The following is a 17,160-nucleotide window of genomic DNA, read 5'->3' on the forward strand; positions in this document are numbered from 1 at the left end:
AGACTCGTCTTTCTGTCTGCTCAGCAGCGTGGAGACTTTAAAGGGTACAGAACACTACACATGGCCCCTCTCAGGCTCCAGGATAGGGCTGCCTCTAACTGCCCCCTCCTCCCCACCTCTGGCTCCCTGTCTCTGTGTGAGTGACAGGCCCTCTGACCCTTGCTATGATTTTATTTCTCTTTTTGCCCACCCCATGCTCTGGAGGCAGCTCTGTCCCAAGCATAACCGTGCTGCTCCCACGGGAAGGTGCCTGTGTGCCCCAGGCACTCCCTTTTAAAAAGAACAAATAGTCCCTACAAAGGGAGAACAAAGAGAACCCATCAAGCACCCTCCATCCGAGTCGTGATGAAGCAAGACCTTAGCAACACAAGGGAATGGATTAGCTGCTTTGCCCTGGAGGCCTTGTTCACCCAAAGCTTTCTGTTTGGTCCTGCAACTGGTATTTCAGTGGAGCCCTTGGCACATCTGGCTCTGTGATCTAGGACAATAAAACTCTTTCTTTTAATAATAAAGATAACTGTATCTAGGACATTTAGAACTTGAGAAACTGCTTTACCAGCATTTCACATGATAGGGCAGGATTATTTCTGTGGCTGTTGCTATGGAAATGAGGTGGTTTGTGTGTCTGCTTGTCCTGTCCCCCCTTCCAAATGCTTAGACACACCTGACTGCAGGGCACTGGTCTCTAAGGTGTTATGGTGCTACTGCTTTTTTGAGACTAGGTGTTGGGCAGAGGAGGAAAGTCCCAAAAGCTGCATCGTTAGCTTTGTTATGCCGGGGGTACTGTGGTCCTGCTCATAACATGCCCTCACATCTTTGCTGGGACCCTCAAACCCCCAAGACAAGCTGCTTGGGAGCTGCTCCTTGCTCCTTGCCCATTGCCTTGAATGGCATCGATGTTCCCTGACTCACCTCTGTGCCCCCTTCTTGAAAATCCAGGCTACAGTGTTTACTTTGATTTGCGCTGGTGTTAGCTGAATGTCTGTCCTTGTGCTGGGAATCCATCGAGCGTGCAAAACCAAAGCCCCTGAAGTGGTTGGCTTCTATTTCTAGCTGTGACGATCAGCCAAAGGCTTGGCACTAGTTTGTTTATGTTTAATATATTAAATCTGTCTCTCTGAATTTCTCTGTGACAGACAGACATGCCACGGATGGTGGCATGTGTGGGAGGGGGCTCTGTTTCCAGACAAGCACACCCTTCTTCTCTGCTTCTCCCCCAGTCCCACCACCCACTTAGCAAATTCCCAGGGACCCCATTCCCCAGGTCACTGGCAAAGGCAGCAAAACCTCCCACTAACTGCAAGGAGGAGGGGGCTGGGAGGAATGGCAAGGTTGTCTGCCCCAAAATGCTCCCAAATGGAGAATGGAGACACCAGGTACCTGAGATGGGCCCCAGGGTATCAAGACCTGAGTTTGCTTCCCTGTTGGTTATGCAGCTGCTATTGGCAACTACTTTGCTCTATCATTTGGGCTTGGTTGTGCATGGTCCCTGTGCCCCTCTCCCCAGCAGCTAGGGCCCCTCTCCATGACGGTCCCCTGGCCGTGGCACCCTCCTGAAGCAGGTGGGAGGTGGTAGTGCCATATCTATGGTGGAGGGGACAGACAGCCTGAAGAAGGGGATGAGGCTGGTGCCGTGGTGTGTCCCACTGGCCAAGTGGGGCAAGGATGGAGATGAGAGAAGGCAGAGAAGGACAGGGGGAGCTGAGGCTGGCTGTGGACTGTGTTTTATAGCTGCTGTTGTTCAGCCCCATGGCTGGAGCACGGTGGGCAGGTGGAGAGTGAGGAGCCCGATGCCTTGTTACATGGTGGCTCCCTGCAGCATTGGGACCCCAGTCCTGGAGCCAGCACCAGTCGTAGGCTCAACTTCACCGTGAGTAGCAGCAACCCTAAAGACAGAAAAGAGCTGGAAGTACAACCTGGGTGTCCCTCTGCCTTTTGATTCAGTTTCTGGACAGGCAGGCAGATCAGGTAAAAGAAATGCATGCTCAGGAGGACACATAAACATGCAGCTCTTGTGGCAGAAGCTGGGGTGCTCGAGTGAGCGGGGGGAGGGAGGGGGGCATCTGTTCTGCAGGCTGGGGTGGGCGAGCTGGTCCCTGTGGCTGGCGTTAGCATCCTTGCCTTGACCAGAGCTGCTAATCTGGACATTCACCTTGTTTTGTGTTTGCTGTAAACACAAGGTCGCTGCCGGGTCTGTCCTTCTTCCTTCCACCCTGGGAATGCAGCTGGCCTTAGCCTGGGGAATCACCCTGCTGCTGCATGCAGCCTTCAGCGTCCTGCTCACACCTCCTTTCCCTCTGATACCTTGGAGACCTTGATATGGGGATTTAGATCTAGCTAATTAACTGGAATCCATGTATTCTGCTACCTGTTCAGGCCCACAAGGATATTTTGTTACTTCATTCCTATTTAGTAACTTAATTTCCAAAATAATCAAAGCCTGATGAAATCAAGTGGAGTTCAGACAGGTGTGAGTTATCTTCCGGTGGTCATCTCAACCTGGTGGCTGTCAAAAAAGTCCTTGTGCCCTTTTCCCTCGTCTCCTGAGCCACTTTTCTCCACTGCAACTGGAGGTGGTGGACATTGGCTGTTGGTGGACAGCTGACATTGGCTCAGATGATAGTGGGGATTCATGTCACCGCAGGAGCAGCTGCAGGATAGCAGTGCAGAAGAAACCCTTCCTGAAGCCCAGTAGCTTTTCAGGGCGCTCACACAATTCAGCAGACTGCAGGAATGAAGGACAGCAGCCACCAGGCAGGCAGGGATGTGCAGGAAACAGCCTCAGTAACAAGCCAGCAGGAGCCTTTTTCTCAGGAGCAGCTTAAAGTCAGCTTTGTGCCGCAGCGCTGCGTTACATGCAGGAGGCAGAAACCTGACCAAAGCAATCTCGGGTGTTTGCTTTCAGGCAGGAGAGAAGGAGCTAAAGCCAAGCTCTCAGATGTCACTCCAGCCTTGCAGATCTCTCTCTTCAGTGGCTGTACAGACCTCCTCGTAACATTCTTGCTGCTGTTTTACTGGTGGTGCCCTTCTCTGGAAGCACAAACTCACTGTGATAAATTAACTTCTGATGTTACTATCTCAGGATCTCCCCAGCTAAGGTATAATGGCAACAGATTTCTGTTTAGCAGTCCAGCGCCTGCAATAGCTGCTGGGGGTCAGCAACGGACTCTCATCAGAGTGACAGTGCAGAGGGAACCAGAGAGATCAGATAATGCAGAAGAGCTCCAGGGACTGAAAAAGGGGGTGAACTTGGTATCTGGAGCCTTTGGGATGCCTGTGTATCATCTGTCATCACCAAGCCCCAGGCTCGGGAAGGCCAGGCAGTGATAAGGGTGTCTTTGGCTGAGAAGGTGCTCCTGCCAGAGAGGCCTCTTCTCCTACGGAGGGGCAAGGACAGACACGTAACCACACGTCTCTCCCTCCTGGGGCTTGTACAGCACTTGGCACAAACGGGACCTTACTCCTAATGAGGTCCCTGGGGAACTGTAATGAAATGACTGTCCTGACTGCTGTCCTTACTGGAGTTAGCTGTTCCTTTCAGGTGTACACTCAGGTCTCAAAGTAGACAAGGGTCTTTTTAGAGAGTATGTTTTATTTATTGGGTATTATTGGTATTTCATTTATTGGGTCCTCCAGCAGGTTCACTAGTGAAATGACCGTCAGGAAAGACCGGCACCTACCTCAAATTGTTAAAGTGACAGGCAGATGGTTGGCCAAGTAACATGAGGGAAGGCTTGTTCTACAGATGTGTACAGATATTTGGCAAATAATATATGCACAGCAGAGATTCTCATACGATGTCTGCTTTAGGAAAATGTATGGTATTAAACAATGTTCTCATTAATCTTAGGCTTAGCCAGGCCACAGGGTTGTAAATGCTTGTGTACCCAACACGTGACTCATGCAGTGTATTTTGCTGATAAATGGACAGTAACATTTTCCAGTGTGGACATGGCTGTAGGTGGGAGACAGTGAGAAGAGAAATCCCAAATAATACAGCCCAATGGGAGCCAGAAAGTATTGTAAACAGATCCTATCACTAACACAGAGGGGAAAAAACATCAGTTAAAGCCCAGGAAGGGCAAAAGTGTCTTTGTCACAAGAGTCTTTAAAGAAAGGTCCCACTATGGAAAAAGCTCTGTGCAACTTCTAGGACTGATATATGCCATAAGTCGTATGTGTGGTTTTATGTGATTTTTGCCACCTGTATTGAGTCTTAAAATGCTATCCTTTATCATGTATGGAGAGAAAAAAGGGCAGATAGTTTCAATACAGCCGACCCCAGCCAATGCTGATGAAGCCAAGTGAGGGAGGATGGTGAATCCAAGAACGTCACCTCATCTCTGCAGCAGTGGTGCCCTGCTCTTTTTCTTGTGCATCTGTCCTGGGTTTCCTCCCAGTGTCTGGCTAAAAGAACCATGAGCCAAAGTGGAAAGAGCTCCAAAAGAAGCTTCTTACCACAGAGACCACTGCCAAAGCTGCAGAATGATGTGGGATGGTTTTGAATGAAGACTTTTCCATACTGAGGACATCATAAAAAGTCTTCATGACACCTTTTGATACTTCATTTTGCAGTAAATACTGTTGCAATGTTGGAATAACAGAGGTCAATGTGAGACATTGTAGAAAGGGAAGGTTATCTTATTTTAAGCTGCACTGATTTCACTCACTCAAACACTCTCATAACCACATATTCACAAGCACCAAGATGCATTTGTTCATACTATTTGGTTTTCTTGCATTCACATAGAAGATTCAAGGCATGGGCTCTGGAGTCCTCATCATGTCTTCTGGGTTTCTCTTAGTTTGACCACCATATGCTCATTTAAGATGCATCTTTTGCATCCTTCAGGAGCTGGCAGTGACTATGGTCTTTCGTCTCTCCATCTTTTCCCACCTCTGAGTATCATTAGGTCTCATCATCTTTTGTTTCCTCATCTAGGTATCTTATGGCTCAATCTTGTCCTTTATCTTAGCTCCATCATCTCTAGTGGTTTGAATTTTTCCTTTTATTAAGTCTTAAGTGTACTCTGTCCCTTGTTTTAGGACATATCTTGTTTTAAACCTTGCTTTGTTTTTCCCAGTCTGGATGTCCAGAGGATGGGTTTGTCAATATGCTGGGATCTTAATGATTTGTTAATCTAGGTGCCATCAATGTGTGCTGTTCTTGTAGCCCTTCTTATGCCTTTCTTCTCAGTGCTTTCATGCCCAGACCTCTCATTTTTTCTCCATTTATACTATTCTTATTGTTTCTTTTATAATTTAAAGGAAATGATGATCACTAATGACAAAGACATCCCTGGTAAAGTGGTGACTTCTGGAGTCCGGTGCCATTTTAGGAAGAAGGAAAAACTAATTGAAAAACAATAAAAATTTATCTGATTTATCTTTCCTTCTCCCTTTAAAATTCTTTTCTGCTTTATGAGAACACAAAATTTCTTGATAAAAATAATCATTTGTCAAATTTAATACAAATAAACAATAAATATGTATCCAAAGAGCATATAATTAGTGTGTGAAATTCATTACTAAGGCAGGGCATCAAGTCGAATGACTTGGCTAGCACATCATGTTAGAAACATTAATATAATTTGTAGTTATGCACAGAAAGATAAGAGTAATCAGATTTCATGCTTCAAGGAATAAGAACGTCTTTATTCTCACCACAAACAACATTTCACAATTAACTGGGTATCATGCATTTCTGCCCACCCCCTAGCCTTCCTTTGAACTCTATCAGATGTTGACAACAAAGGCCAAGAACAGGGACTTGATGTGCCACAGAAAAAGTTATTTACTTACTAAAGAAAAAATTTATGATACAATAGATACTGAACTGGAGATAGAACAAGGAAACATATAACACCATAGGGATGCTTGTAAATATTTCAGTGGCCTTCTGCATTCAAGACAGAACAGAAACGTGTCAGTCTTGGCTTTGCAAGGACTGGCAGATTTTGAATCTAAGATGCTATCTAAGTTTGTTGTTGAAAAAAGAGGCATTATTGTTAGTTTTTATTTACCAGATGGATGAGAAGAGTGAAACCACAGCTGCTTTCTTATCACTCTGCCTGTTTGGACAGGAAATAAGGACGGTAAATCTCATCTGATCCCAAAGAATGAATCAGGTCAGGACATTTTTGTGCTCATGTGGTGAAGCAAGGGGGTTGGGGGTGGAAAGGGAAGAAACATTTCTGCTCCCCTTTCCCATAAGAGTGCAACCCACAAGCATGCTTTGTTTTTATAGGCAGAGTTCAAACTTTTTGCTTGCTCAGTTTTTCATAGGATACTTGAAATACAAGCAATTCTAGTTACTTATATGGATTATTTAATCCGTACACAGGACCCTCTGCCAATTTTTTCATCATCCAAATAATATTAACATTATCCTTTCTCTTCCTTCCTTCCCAGACAGCAAGAGAAACAGGCTGATCAGTGTATGTGGACATGTGTGGGTGGGTGAGTGTGAAGCCAAAGGAAGCGACAGAGTTAGCTCTTAGCCCTGAATGCTTTGGTTGCTTTATTCAGCGAATTAAATAACCTTGGTCTGGCTTCTGTGAAATTCTAGTCTTCTGTGCTCACGAACTTCCCATTGCCAGTAATCTTTTTTTCATTGTTTCAGCCAAACACAGCTGTTCTGGGAAGTCCTGGCCAAACAGAGAAAGTCAGTCTTTAAGGTAACTCAACGATGTCCCATAGAGAGTTGTGAGTATTGGAGTTGAAGGCTTGAGCCAGGCTCGCTTTTTGCAGCAAGCAGAAATGAAGAGCATTGAGTTCCCCTTGAACTGTACTGCTGACCCCAAATGCTCCTGCATTTATACCCAGACTGTGATTTTTCCAGGACACTGGACTTTATTTTGAAGTCTGGTGGATTACAAGGAGTAACTTCGAGGATCACAATTCCATAGCCTGTGGCCGTGAGGTTGTGTCTGGCCACTAATCTCTGAATTTCCACAGATTAAACATTTGCCTCCACTAACAAAATACAGTGGCTAAAACCCTCCCCAATTTACCAACCAACCCACCAACCAACCAACCAACCAACAAAGAAACCCCACAGCTTACCAACTTATGGCTTCTCCTTATGGTCATGGATAATGTGGAGATAAGCCCAAAGTCTGTAGGACAGGTAGAAGAAGAATTATCCTCTCACCCTCTGTCTTTGGTCACAGAGGAAGGATCTGGGCCTTTTCATGGTGTTTAACTTCAGTCCTGCTCCTTCGCACTGGGATACTGAGCAACCAGTTGTCCCAGAGACCAGAGTGACACCCCTTGGGTTGAACGTGCAGGTGTGCTCCACATCCATGGGCAGGAGAAAGACACTGAAAGTCATCACATAGTATAGAAAGTCGAGTTTCTAAAATGCACCCTAGCCCAAAAATTTAGAGGATACATGAAAGAAAATAGCTGTTAGCTTGCATGGGAACCTGCCTCTTCCACAGGAGACTGGCACTAAGTTGTAAGCTTCAGATGGTAGTTTCTACAATACTCCTGAGACTCTACATAGATTCACTTCATTAGAATAAGTTTTGGTTAGAACCAATATGCATTTTCCCACTAGAGACTTTTACGTTTGCACAAAGCTGTGGTGCTGGGGGCAAAATTCTTCTCAGGGGACAGGAGAAAACAGATTTCAAAGATATGTGTTTAAATATTTTTTTTTAAAAAAACTCACTTATTTTTTATGAAGTTACTCTTTTCTTCCCACTCCACCACTGAAATGGAAATGAATATTTTCAGTTATTTTGTAACAAAATTGTTTGATTGCTGTGAAACTAGATTTCTCCTGTTTATATGTTTCACCTTTCTTTTAATCTTCGGAGCTTGTTTAATCTAGTTTCAAAATGTTTAAATCTGTGTTTTTCCCAGGTTGAACTAGCTTTTGAACTAGTTTTAGGGTTAATGTCAGGTAGCTGAGTGACTTTGCTGGCAGAGCTAACACACGTTCAGATATGTATATCAAGTTCTTTAAATGTCTGAAATGCGTTCCGTTTATTTTTATTTCACAGTCTTTTGACTAGCTCCTGTGTTTAAAAAACATCTCCCTTTCTAAAGCTTAGTGTCAGTATGCTAGTTTTCAGCACGATTTAGTCCATGAAGTTGTTGACTTTAATTATATTGTGGATACTCGGACACTGTTACTTAGTGGCTCAATTATACTTGCTTCTTGGATCAGTTCCTAGGTATTACTTAGGACTAAATGAAAAAGTAAAAATAAAGTCTTGTTTTCTCATGTGCTGTAGGACTAGTTGTTCCAAAAAGCACTTGTTTATCATGTTGAGAAATCTCTTCCTAAGCCATAGACCATGTGGTGATTGACTAACTTACATCCTGAAACACAGGAGCAAGCTTGGAAAGGTCTGCCCAGATTCGTGAGTCCAGTTACTTGATACTCTGAGCAACCTGGGTTTGCCCAGACCTGCTCTGTCGCAGAGCTGAAAGGGTTTACTCCCTTGCTGCAGTGCTCAGTGACTCTGCTGAAGCATTCCTGGCATGAGCTGGGCACTTTGTGAGGGACACATAGATATGGATTATGGTCCTGAAGACACAGAGGCTGGAAATGGGTCTTCTCCTAATCATGAGAGCTGTGGGCTCTGAAACAGCCCCTGGGGAAGTACTGGAAACAAAATCTATTTGCTAGTCGATCGTCCTGCCTGGAAAAGCCTTGTGGACAGCGCAGTGAAGGAGATACTTGGTGACTCCCACAGACTATGGTGAAAAGGTCTGTCATTTTGGAGGTGACTGCAAATCACCTCGCCTTGTTAGTCCTCATCTACACCACTTCTTCCATGAACACCTGAGCCATACAGAGGACTCCTGCTGAGGTCTCACTGGTATCTTATCCAGCAGCACTAACAGGTGCCCATATCTGCTGGCAGATTCTCAGTAGACAACTCAGAATCAGTCTTCTGTGATCACCTTTATGATTCTTGGGTCATAGTTGTTCCTTTTATTCCCTGGTTACTTCCAACTTATGAGCTCTTAGTTTACAGCAGGAATTCTTACTGCTAATCCCTTTGGAAAACTTTGCATTTGCTATTGCATATGACCTTGTTTCTGTTATTCCAGCTTTCAAGGTCATCCTTTTCCTCCTGTATGAGCTCTCAGGCCTCCCTTCCACTGATGTTGCTTTCTTGCTTTGTGTTATCGACAAAGTTCCTCAACAAGTGTTTCCTCTTTAAGCCAGTCATTAGTGGAAATATTTGATAAAAGTAGTGCTGATATAAATTTTATTAGTAATTTCTCAACATTTCTCCTTTACACTGCTCAAGCTTCTGCCCCATTTGTCTGGTTCCTTAACATCTCACAATTTCGGTTTTAAAGCCCACTTTCTCCAACTTCACTAAAAACTTGCCAAATGTCACTGGGGCCAAAGCTTTTTCAATATTTAGGTAGATGAGGACAACCAGATCTTCTGGGTCAAGATTTCTCTCCGGGTTTGGCATGTCACAGGGCTGAATATTCAGCTGTCCCTGAAGGGTGGTAGGAGGGAGCAAGAGATGTCCTCCTATTTGCACTGCTTTCCAAAGGTGGCTCATGACTACGTGCCCTATACCTTGAGGACAGCTCAAGGTTGCTGTTCCCAGGCTCTGAGGGCCAAGAGCTGCTTATACAAGGACACACATAACGTGGTACCTTGTTTCCACAGGTAGGTCTGAACTTGCCTCAAACTCATTGAGCACTGTAGGAGCTGAAGATAGCAGCCTTGGACAGGAGCCTCTCACTGTTCTTTGGGAACCATGCAAAAGTGCAGAGCTCAAAAATGCATGTGTTAATTGTAAGGTGACAAGGTATCTTATAAAAGTGCAGCAAATCCCAACTCTGTACCAATTGTTTGGTGGTTCTTTAACTCCACAGTTATGCTATCATTTTCATTTTGTGACCGAGGCTGTTAAGACAGGCCACACTTGATCTTTTCCTGGACCAGAGAAGCTACACTCAGCAGCTGTTTCGTTAGTGAATAGATGTGATGGGTTTTCTCCCTCAGCCTCCTGAGCCACTGATTCTGCAGCTGGTCATCCCCTCCATCTTACCTCTGCTGAGCTCAGTCCCTCAGGCTGTGCCTACCCTTACTTGAGGACTGGACTTTCCAGCATTGACGCTAAGCATGCACCAGGCATGGATCTCTGCTGAGCGAGGTAGCACGGCTGCGGGTTGGTAACTGCATGGGTTCAGCATCCCAGCGTGGTGCATTTGCGCTCTTGGCTTGGGTGCAGGCAGGACCAATAGCGCAGTCCAGCAAGCACGTGCCCTGGGTTGTCCGACGTGTTGTCCAGCACTGTTGTGGGTCTGGTGTGAGCAGCAAGGGCACATCTCAGGAGCTTGAATGTGTGTAAGCCAGCTCTTTGCCTTGTAGAGTTTGTCACTCTTGGAGGTTTCAGAGCTGTGTCCAAAAGCAGACACCTTTGTTACGTGAGTTTTCAGTCTGACATTAGCCTGCCATTAGGAGGGGGGATTCAGACAGTTGCAAAAGCAGCATGGAAGGAGATGGGAGAAGACCTCCTGGCCTGCTCCCCGTGGAAGAGCAGGTCCCCTGGCCAGCACTGCGGCTCTAGTTAGAGCATGGCCAGGGAAGGAAGGGGTGGAGAAGGAGGGGTCTGGCTGCAAAGGGGGAGACTGCAGCCTCAGACCTCTGTCCGCTCACTGTTCCTGGGCACAGAAAGGCAGCCTGGATCTGGCTGTGCTTCCACTAGCCCCTGGTGTCTGCTCTGGCTCTTTCCTCTCCCTCTTGGCTCAGTGTCTTGAGGTTGTTGGTTTCCTGGCTGTGGGCAGAAGGTGTTTTTGACAGAGAAGGTGGTAGACTGGGGGTGGATCGTGAGTGGGAGACAGAAGAGGGGAGGAGTCACTGATCAATGCTAATAAATAAAAGGCCCCTCTTCTTCAGTCCAGGGTCCAGGACGCTGGGAGAGCTGCCCCCTCAGAGAAGAGCTGCAGGCTGGCGGGGAAGCGACGGCTTAGTGAGTATGCAGGGACCGCCTTGCTTTTCCTGGATGGCTGCTCATTATTAATGCCTCGCTGGTGCTTCACAGCTGCAAAATGTTAGTTGCTGTGGAGTGCGTAACATTATGATTCTCCACTCCAGCAGGAGACAGGTCAGAGGACTGCGTTTCTGATCTCCCCTTTATTTGGGGGGGCTGTGGAGATTTCCCTGGAATTTGCAGGCAATTCATCTTAGCTCTTCTTTCTGTATTTCTAACCAGTGGCTGCTGCTAGAAAGCAGAGGGATTTGGCTCACTGTGCTGCATAGTGTGTTACCTCTGGGGCAGCACACTGATGCTGGGGAGGGGAGATGTGTGCTGGAGAAGCATGGAGTGCAGGAGCAGTGGAAAAGACATGTACTTTTGCAGGGGAAAGTGTTCCCCGAAGGAGATTTGTTGGTATAGGGCTGTGTAGCCAGCATGTTTATTCATCCCTTGGAAAATGCATTGCCTCTGTGGTGAAAAAATAAAACATTTGGGTTAAAGTGGTGTTTGTGGCTCTTCTGCTGTGGTTGATGGCAGCGAATGCTCCAGGCATTCTGGGATCAGAGTCCTCTGAAATGGGAGCAGAGTCTTCCAGGGAACAGAAGGCTCTGCCCAGTGTGAAGATAGATAAATAAAGAGGATTTGGCTGGAAAATGTGTTGGAGTTTCCCCCTGTGCAGCCTCACCTTCATTCCAAAGTACTCCCAGTGTCTTCCTCTCTGTGCCTCACTGCTTTCCCGCTGGGCTTTTTCCTCCAGCCTCTCCCTCAAGCCTCCCTTTCTTGGCAGCTCCCATGAGCTCCCAGAGTGTACAAGACGTTCAGGAAACCTATAAAGTCCACATTCAACACTAACTCCAAAACTGTGGGCTCTAAGGAATGCAAACAATTCTAGAGCAGAGAAGTCCCTTAAAGAGATCAGAGTGGCAGGGCATGGAGGGACAGCAGAAAAATCTCAGTTCTCCTCTGACCTTGTGTCTATAGCAGACTTCTGGCTTTTTCCCCAGCACAACCTAGTTTTCCTCCTCATCTCAGGCTGAGCACTGAATGGGCAGGACGTGGATGGTATGGGGGGACATTGATGGTGCAGGACTGAGCTGCTTTCCGCATGGGGTGGGATAATGGGGAAGACTTCTTTTTGGTCTGAAGTTGAAGGCCTGCTCAGCTTCTCTCCGAGAGACCACAGGCTTCAGGCAAGGGCCGTGAGTTTGACATTGAAAAGGTAAGTTGTAAAGCCCAAACTAATATTGTTCCACTGAAGTTTCACTCCCCAGTGACGAAGAGTTAGGCTCCAGCTAGCTGTCCCTGTAGTTCTTGGCTGTGTCAACTGCAGCATGGTTCCCCAGAGTGGCCTCTGCAGGTGACAGCAGTGACAACACCACACTGGCTTGGGGTGAATGGTCTGCACCCAGAGTGCACTCAGTCTGCACCCTGTCAGTGGGAAACCCTGATGGCTGCATGTACACGTGGACAAAACAGGTGGTCACCACCGCTTGGATCAGACATAACAATGGTTACTGTGCCCTAGGCTCATCCCCAGGCAGTGTGCATGGTCCTAGCCCCACCACTGCCATGGGGAGGGCTGGCAGATACTGGGTACACACCTTCCCTCCCTGCCTTGCCTCTAGCAAACTACTCCCCTTTACTTTTCACCCAGCAGCGTTGGCTATCTCTGTAACTCCTTTCATATTTAATTCCTTCCTACTGTATGACAGAGCTGGAGAGGGGAACACTATCTTTTGTGCATTGCTGCTGTCCATAGCATTGGTCCTAGACAAGCTTGTTAGGTGCTAGAAAGGTAATGGTCCCAGAGACTGCTGGCCTGGGACATTCATCCTAGCTGAAAAGCCTTGCATTGACATCTGACTTCAGTGCCCAGTGGGGCAAGAACTGCTAGTGCTAGACCAGAGAGGAAGCAGTCCTGAGAGATATGGTTACCTCTGCCTTCACCAAGGTGTTGTCCCTTGGGCTGGAAGAGCTGTGTAGGGTCAGGACCGCAGTGAGGACCTGCAGAGATAGAGTTCTGGGTGCTGCTGTCATCTTAATGCAAAAATCATGATTCCTCCAGCAGAAGGGATCCTTCTAGGTTGCTGCCTGTCACTCCTGGAGCTGTAAAGTAGGAGAGGGGAATGGGCAGTAGGGTTGGATTTCTCATCTGATGACTGGCAGGCTGAGACTGCAGTGAGGGCCAGCTGGAGGGAGGGGGTCCGAGTGGGGAGGAAGCATTTAAAGCCTCATTCTCTATGTCTCCATTGGCAAAGCTGTCAGAACCGTCTGGGCTGGGTGTATCCAGACAGAGGATGGCAAGGGCAAAGAGGGCAGATCAGAGGAAAAATTAGAAAGGCAAACATTTACATTTGGGATCAGCACACACCTCTCCCTCCAGGCCCCCGGCAGCTCCTGAAATTCCTTCCACTTGTGCAGGCCAGCTTTTCTGAGCGTGGAGTGCTAGTGACATCCTTGCTTGTGAATTATGGCCCCCAGCCCTGAACTGGGAGAGGAAAGGGGCATGCCCCCTCCTTCCTGAAACTTGATTCAATCTGCTAATAGAGGATGTTTTGTAATGGCTCCATAAAGAATGTGTACCAGCCAGCTGTCACCTTCCCCAGGCTCTTTCATGGGCCCCCTCCCGGCTCTGTTTTCATAATAAACATTCCACCGCTAATTTTGCAGGCGGCCCAGGATCTCCAGCTGCCCTCAGTGGGAAGAGAGCGAGACACAGCAAGACAGAGTGAGAGAGTCCTCCCTGCACTGGCACAATGCGCACTCTCATCATCCTTACACTCCTGGCTGTCTTGGTGATGGCTGCTACTTGCTATGGTAGGTGACCTTTTTTACTGGCCAGAGTGATAACTCCAAACCTGCAGACATCTTTGGGTCTGTTCAGATGGGTTTTTATTCAACTTTGTGTCTTCTTTCCCTTTAACTTAATCTCTTGCCTGTTTTCCTGTCCTTGTGTCAGATCCTCCTAGACCTGTTACAGAGCTGTCAGCTCCAGTCATTGTGATTTGTGGTCCAGGATGGTTCAGCCCCTTCCTCTTTGTTCCAGCTCACCTCACAAACTGCTCCTCTTTCTGCCCCTCTGTTGTCTGGACTACAACAAGAGTTCTTATTCTTAATTCTTCCTTGTTAATGGGGAGATTTCCCTTTCTCCTTTTGTAATATCAGCCCACCCCACCCCCCCTTTCCTGTGAGGTGCACAGTTCCATACTGATGGAATTAAGATGCTGTTTCGTGCAAGAGTCAAGCACATTTCACTGTGCTAATCCATTCCCTAAGCACACATGCAGGCTTTGAAGGTAAGCAGGTATCATATCCACTGTAGTGTCAGGAACATGAAGGTGAGGAACTATGCTCAAGAATCACACACTGGAAGACCAAGCATGAGCCTTGAAGTCCTGGCTAAGACAGGTAGCTCCATTCTAAACTCCTGAACACCCTAAACTCCTCATATAAATGCTAGGTCACACCACTGATTCCTTTCTCCTTCTCTAAAACAGGTGCCTTAAAACCTGGTTTCTCTGATTTGAATGTGTGTGTTCTGTTGATCTGTGGTGTGTTGAAAGACTGTGAATCCCATCAATACAGTGTCTTACCACATGTTTTACTCTTTCTTTCCCCAGAGTCCCATGAGAGCATGGAATCCCATGAGTATCTCAGTAAGAGCCTGCTTTACTGTTTTCTTGAATTTGAAGTGTGCTACAGACATCTCCAAGACAATTTCCGTGTACTTTACTGTAGATATTAAATAGGCAGAACCACTCAGCCCAGGGAAATGGAATTTACTGGGTGGAAGAGTTTCAGAATAAAAAGGCAGAGAGTCGTTTGGGCACAAGCGTGTACCACTATTTTGCAAAGAATATAATTAGAATTGGAAAACAAAGAGTCAGGAGCTTATATCCCTGCTGTGTGCACCTAAAACAGGTTAAGTGATACTAGAAAAGGACATAGCTCAAAAAGCTCTGGGATGAGCATGAAAGAGGTACCGCAAAAGCTAGCGACATCATTTGTTCTCCCCCGAGGACCGGGAGAGCCTTACTCTCAGTACCTTGGAAGAAGCAGGTGGGATGTGTGGTCAGGAGGGATCCTTTGGCTGGAAGAGAGAGTTAGTGTCACAGGAGAAGCATGCAAGGGTGGAGAATCTCACTCTGGAACAAGCAATATCCTGAAGAGGTTAGAGAACAGATGGATTGAAACTAAAAAGAAATTAGACCATCTGGGAGAAGGACTTCACAAAGCAGCTAGTCAGAAGCACAAAGGCACATGTGGGAGCCAATACCAAAGACATCCACAGACTCCTGAACTCTGCAATAGGACTGTGATGTTTCACAAGAAGGACAGAAGGGACCTTCAGGCACCTCAGTCCAAAGCTGCCACACAGACTGCTCAGTGACTACCTAACCTTGGAGGCAGAGAGACTTACACAGGCCTTTCCTAGTTTTACCTGTAATTTCATGAGTGTGCTAATTCTGCTGAGCGTGCCCAGACCTCCCATGGTCCATGCAGCTTGGCACCTATGTCTTGGCCAAGGTCTAGACACTCAGAGGGGCTGTGTCAGCAAAATCACAGCAGTTTTCCCCTGGGTGGCTTGAGTGACAGCAGAGCAAGAGCAGCACATGCACTTCCATACAGGCTGCACAAGCCAGAGGGAGAGCCTGTGCACGAACCAGCGGGGTGGACAGCAGGGAATATCAGAAGGTCCTGGGTTTCACTGTGCATGGGAGGGCGGACAAGGAGGCTGTTATAAATGTGGAAGTTAGCTTTTGTTGAAATCTGGCCTTGAAAAAGTGTCTATCATCTACTCTGAACAACTCCTTGCCTTCTCAGATCCCTTCATCAACAGGCGAAGGGCCAATGACTTCATACAAGCTGACATGAGACTAGAAGCCATCTCTCAGGAGAGGTATGTTATGGCCTCAGGACATTAAGGATGGGAGTGGGGAGAAGTGTCTCCTTGCCAAGCACAGGATGGTGCGAGGAGTGGCAGCCATGGTGACTTCTGAGAAGCTTCAGCCCCTCTTTCAATGTGAGGTGCTTGTGAAGTCCCCAACCCTGGGAGAAGCCAGAACTCAGACAGCAGAGAGCGAGTCCTTGCATTTAAGGACATGTCACATATTGGGAGGGCTCTGCTTAATTTGTCTGAAGGAAGCACCAACAGAATGAGAGGGAATCATTGTGGGATGGCCAGAAAAGAAGCTCAGTTTGAGATCTTGTTCTAGTCCTCAGATCTCATACAGAATCTGCATGACCTTTTCTAAATCACAGCCATCTGGGGGCCTCCTTGCCTCATCTATAAAATGCAGATATAGGTGGTTTCATGCCTCATGTAGGGCTTGTGAAAATAAAGGCTGAAGCACAGAAATCATCTCTTATGAGGTGTCAAGAAAAACCTTCTCTGCAGTACCAGGTTGCCCCTTTGCAGGATGTTTCAGGTCTTTGTTCCATGCGTGGCTTTGGGGAAGAGCAGAAGAGCTGAAGGCAGCAGGCTGGGGGGGGAGCTGCAGAGGGAGGGCTCTTCTTCAGGTTGAAGCAGGAGCTACCCCCTTGTCCCCACCACACTACTTAGCCTTGAAATAAAAGGTTTCTTGAGGAGGCAAAATGTTCCTGCTGTAGTCACATCACTCCCCTGGGTGCAGTGAGCACAGAAGCTGGTGTGCTAAGGTCTTGGTAGCTGGATGATGGAATATGGTGATGGACCCTTAATCCCGGTGGGGGATTGTGGGGCAGGAAAAGGCTGTGGACAGATATTTAAGATGATAACACTTACCCTTCATGTCTCCTACTTTTGCAGGATCAGGGAGCGTAATAAGGCTCCCCAGGAACGTCAGAGGGAGATCTGCGAGGACTACTACCCCTGCGAAGTGTATGCGTTTCGCCACGGCTATGCTGCTGCTTACAGGCACTATTTTGGGAGAAGGAGGACTAAATAAAGGATGACCTATCCCCACCCTGGGGCCTGGAACCCAGGGTATCCTCCCAAAAAATGCAATAGCTCTGAAACCTATTCAGTTGCTTGTGTCCTTGTATGTTATCGTGCCTACTGCTTCTCTCCCATGTAGCCGTGGATTCCTATACTGTGTTAATTAGCGCTGAGCTGATGTAGCAGAGATCAGAGTTCAGGATGTGGGTGTTTATTACACAATAAATTTCTGGTTTGATACTATCTTCTCATGAGTCACAGTATTTGGGGGGGGGGGGA

The 17,160-nt window shown here is 47.1% G+C and overlaps 1 protein-coding gene across 1 annotated transcript; it reads left to right on the top strand.

The window, feature by feature from the left end:
- Positions 1-10,879: 10,879 nt before the first annotated feature.
- On the top strand, positions 10,880-17,124 carry MGP (matrix Gla protein). The gene is made up of 5 exons (XM_010299745.2): positions 10,880-10,958; positions 13,635-13,781; positions 14,585-14,620; positions 15,789-15,864; positions 16,753-17,124. Exons 2-5 carry the CDS (start codon positions 13,721-13,723, stop codon positions 16,889-16,891), a joined length of 312 nt encoding a protein of 103 aa, XP_010298047.1. The 5' UTR covers positions 10,880-10,958; positions 13,635-13,720; the 3' UTR covers positions 16,892-17,124.
- Positions 17,125-17,160: the final 36 nt, after the last annotated feature.

This window comes from Balearica regulorum, chromosome 1 (assembly GCF_011004875.1).
Source record: "Balearica regulorum gibbericeps isolate bBalReg1 chromosome 1, bBalReg1.pri, whole genome shotgun sequence".
Classification (NCBI taxonomy): Eukaryota; Metazoa; Chordata; class Aves; order Gruiformes; family Gruidae; genus Balearica; species Balearica regulorum.

What these genes read in the sequence shown, in the direction of transcription:
- MGP (XM_010299745.2), top strand. Translation starts at nt 13,721, where the DNA reads ATGCGCACTCTCATCATCCTTACACTCCTGGCTGTCTTGGTGATGGCT. An exon ending in GGAATCCCATGAGTATCTCA is followed by an intron (nt 14,621 to 15,788) that starts GTAAGAGCCTGC and finishes TTGCCTTCTCAG; the next exon opens with ATCCCTTCATCAACAGGCGA. An exon ending in GAAGCCATCTCTCAGGAGAG is followed by an intron (nt 15,865 to 16,752) that starts GTATGTTATGGC and finishes CTACTTTTGCAG; the next exon opens with GATCAGGGAGCGTAATAAGG.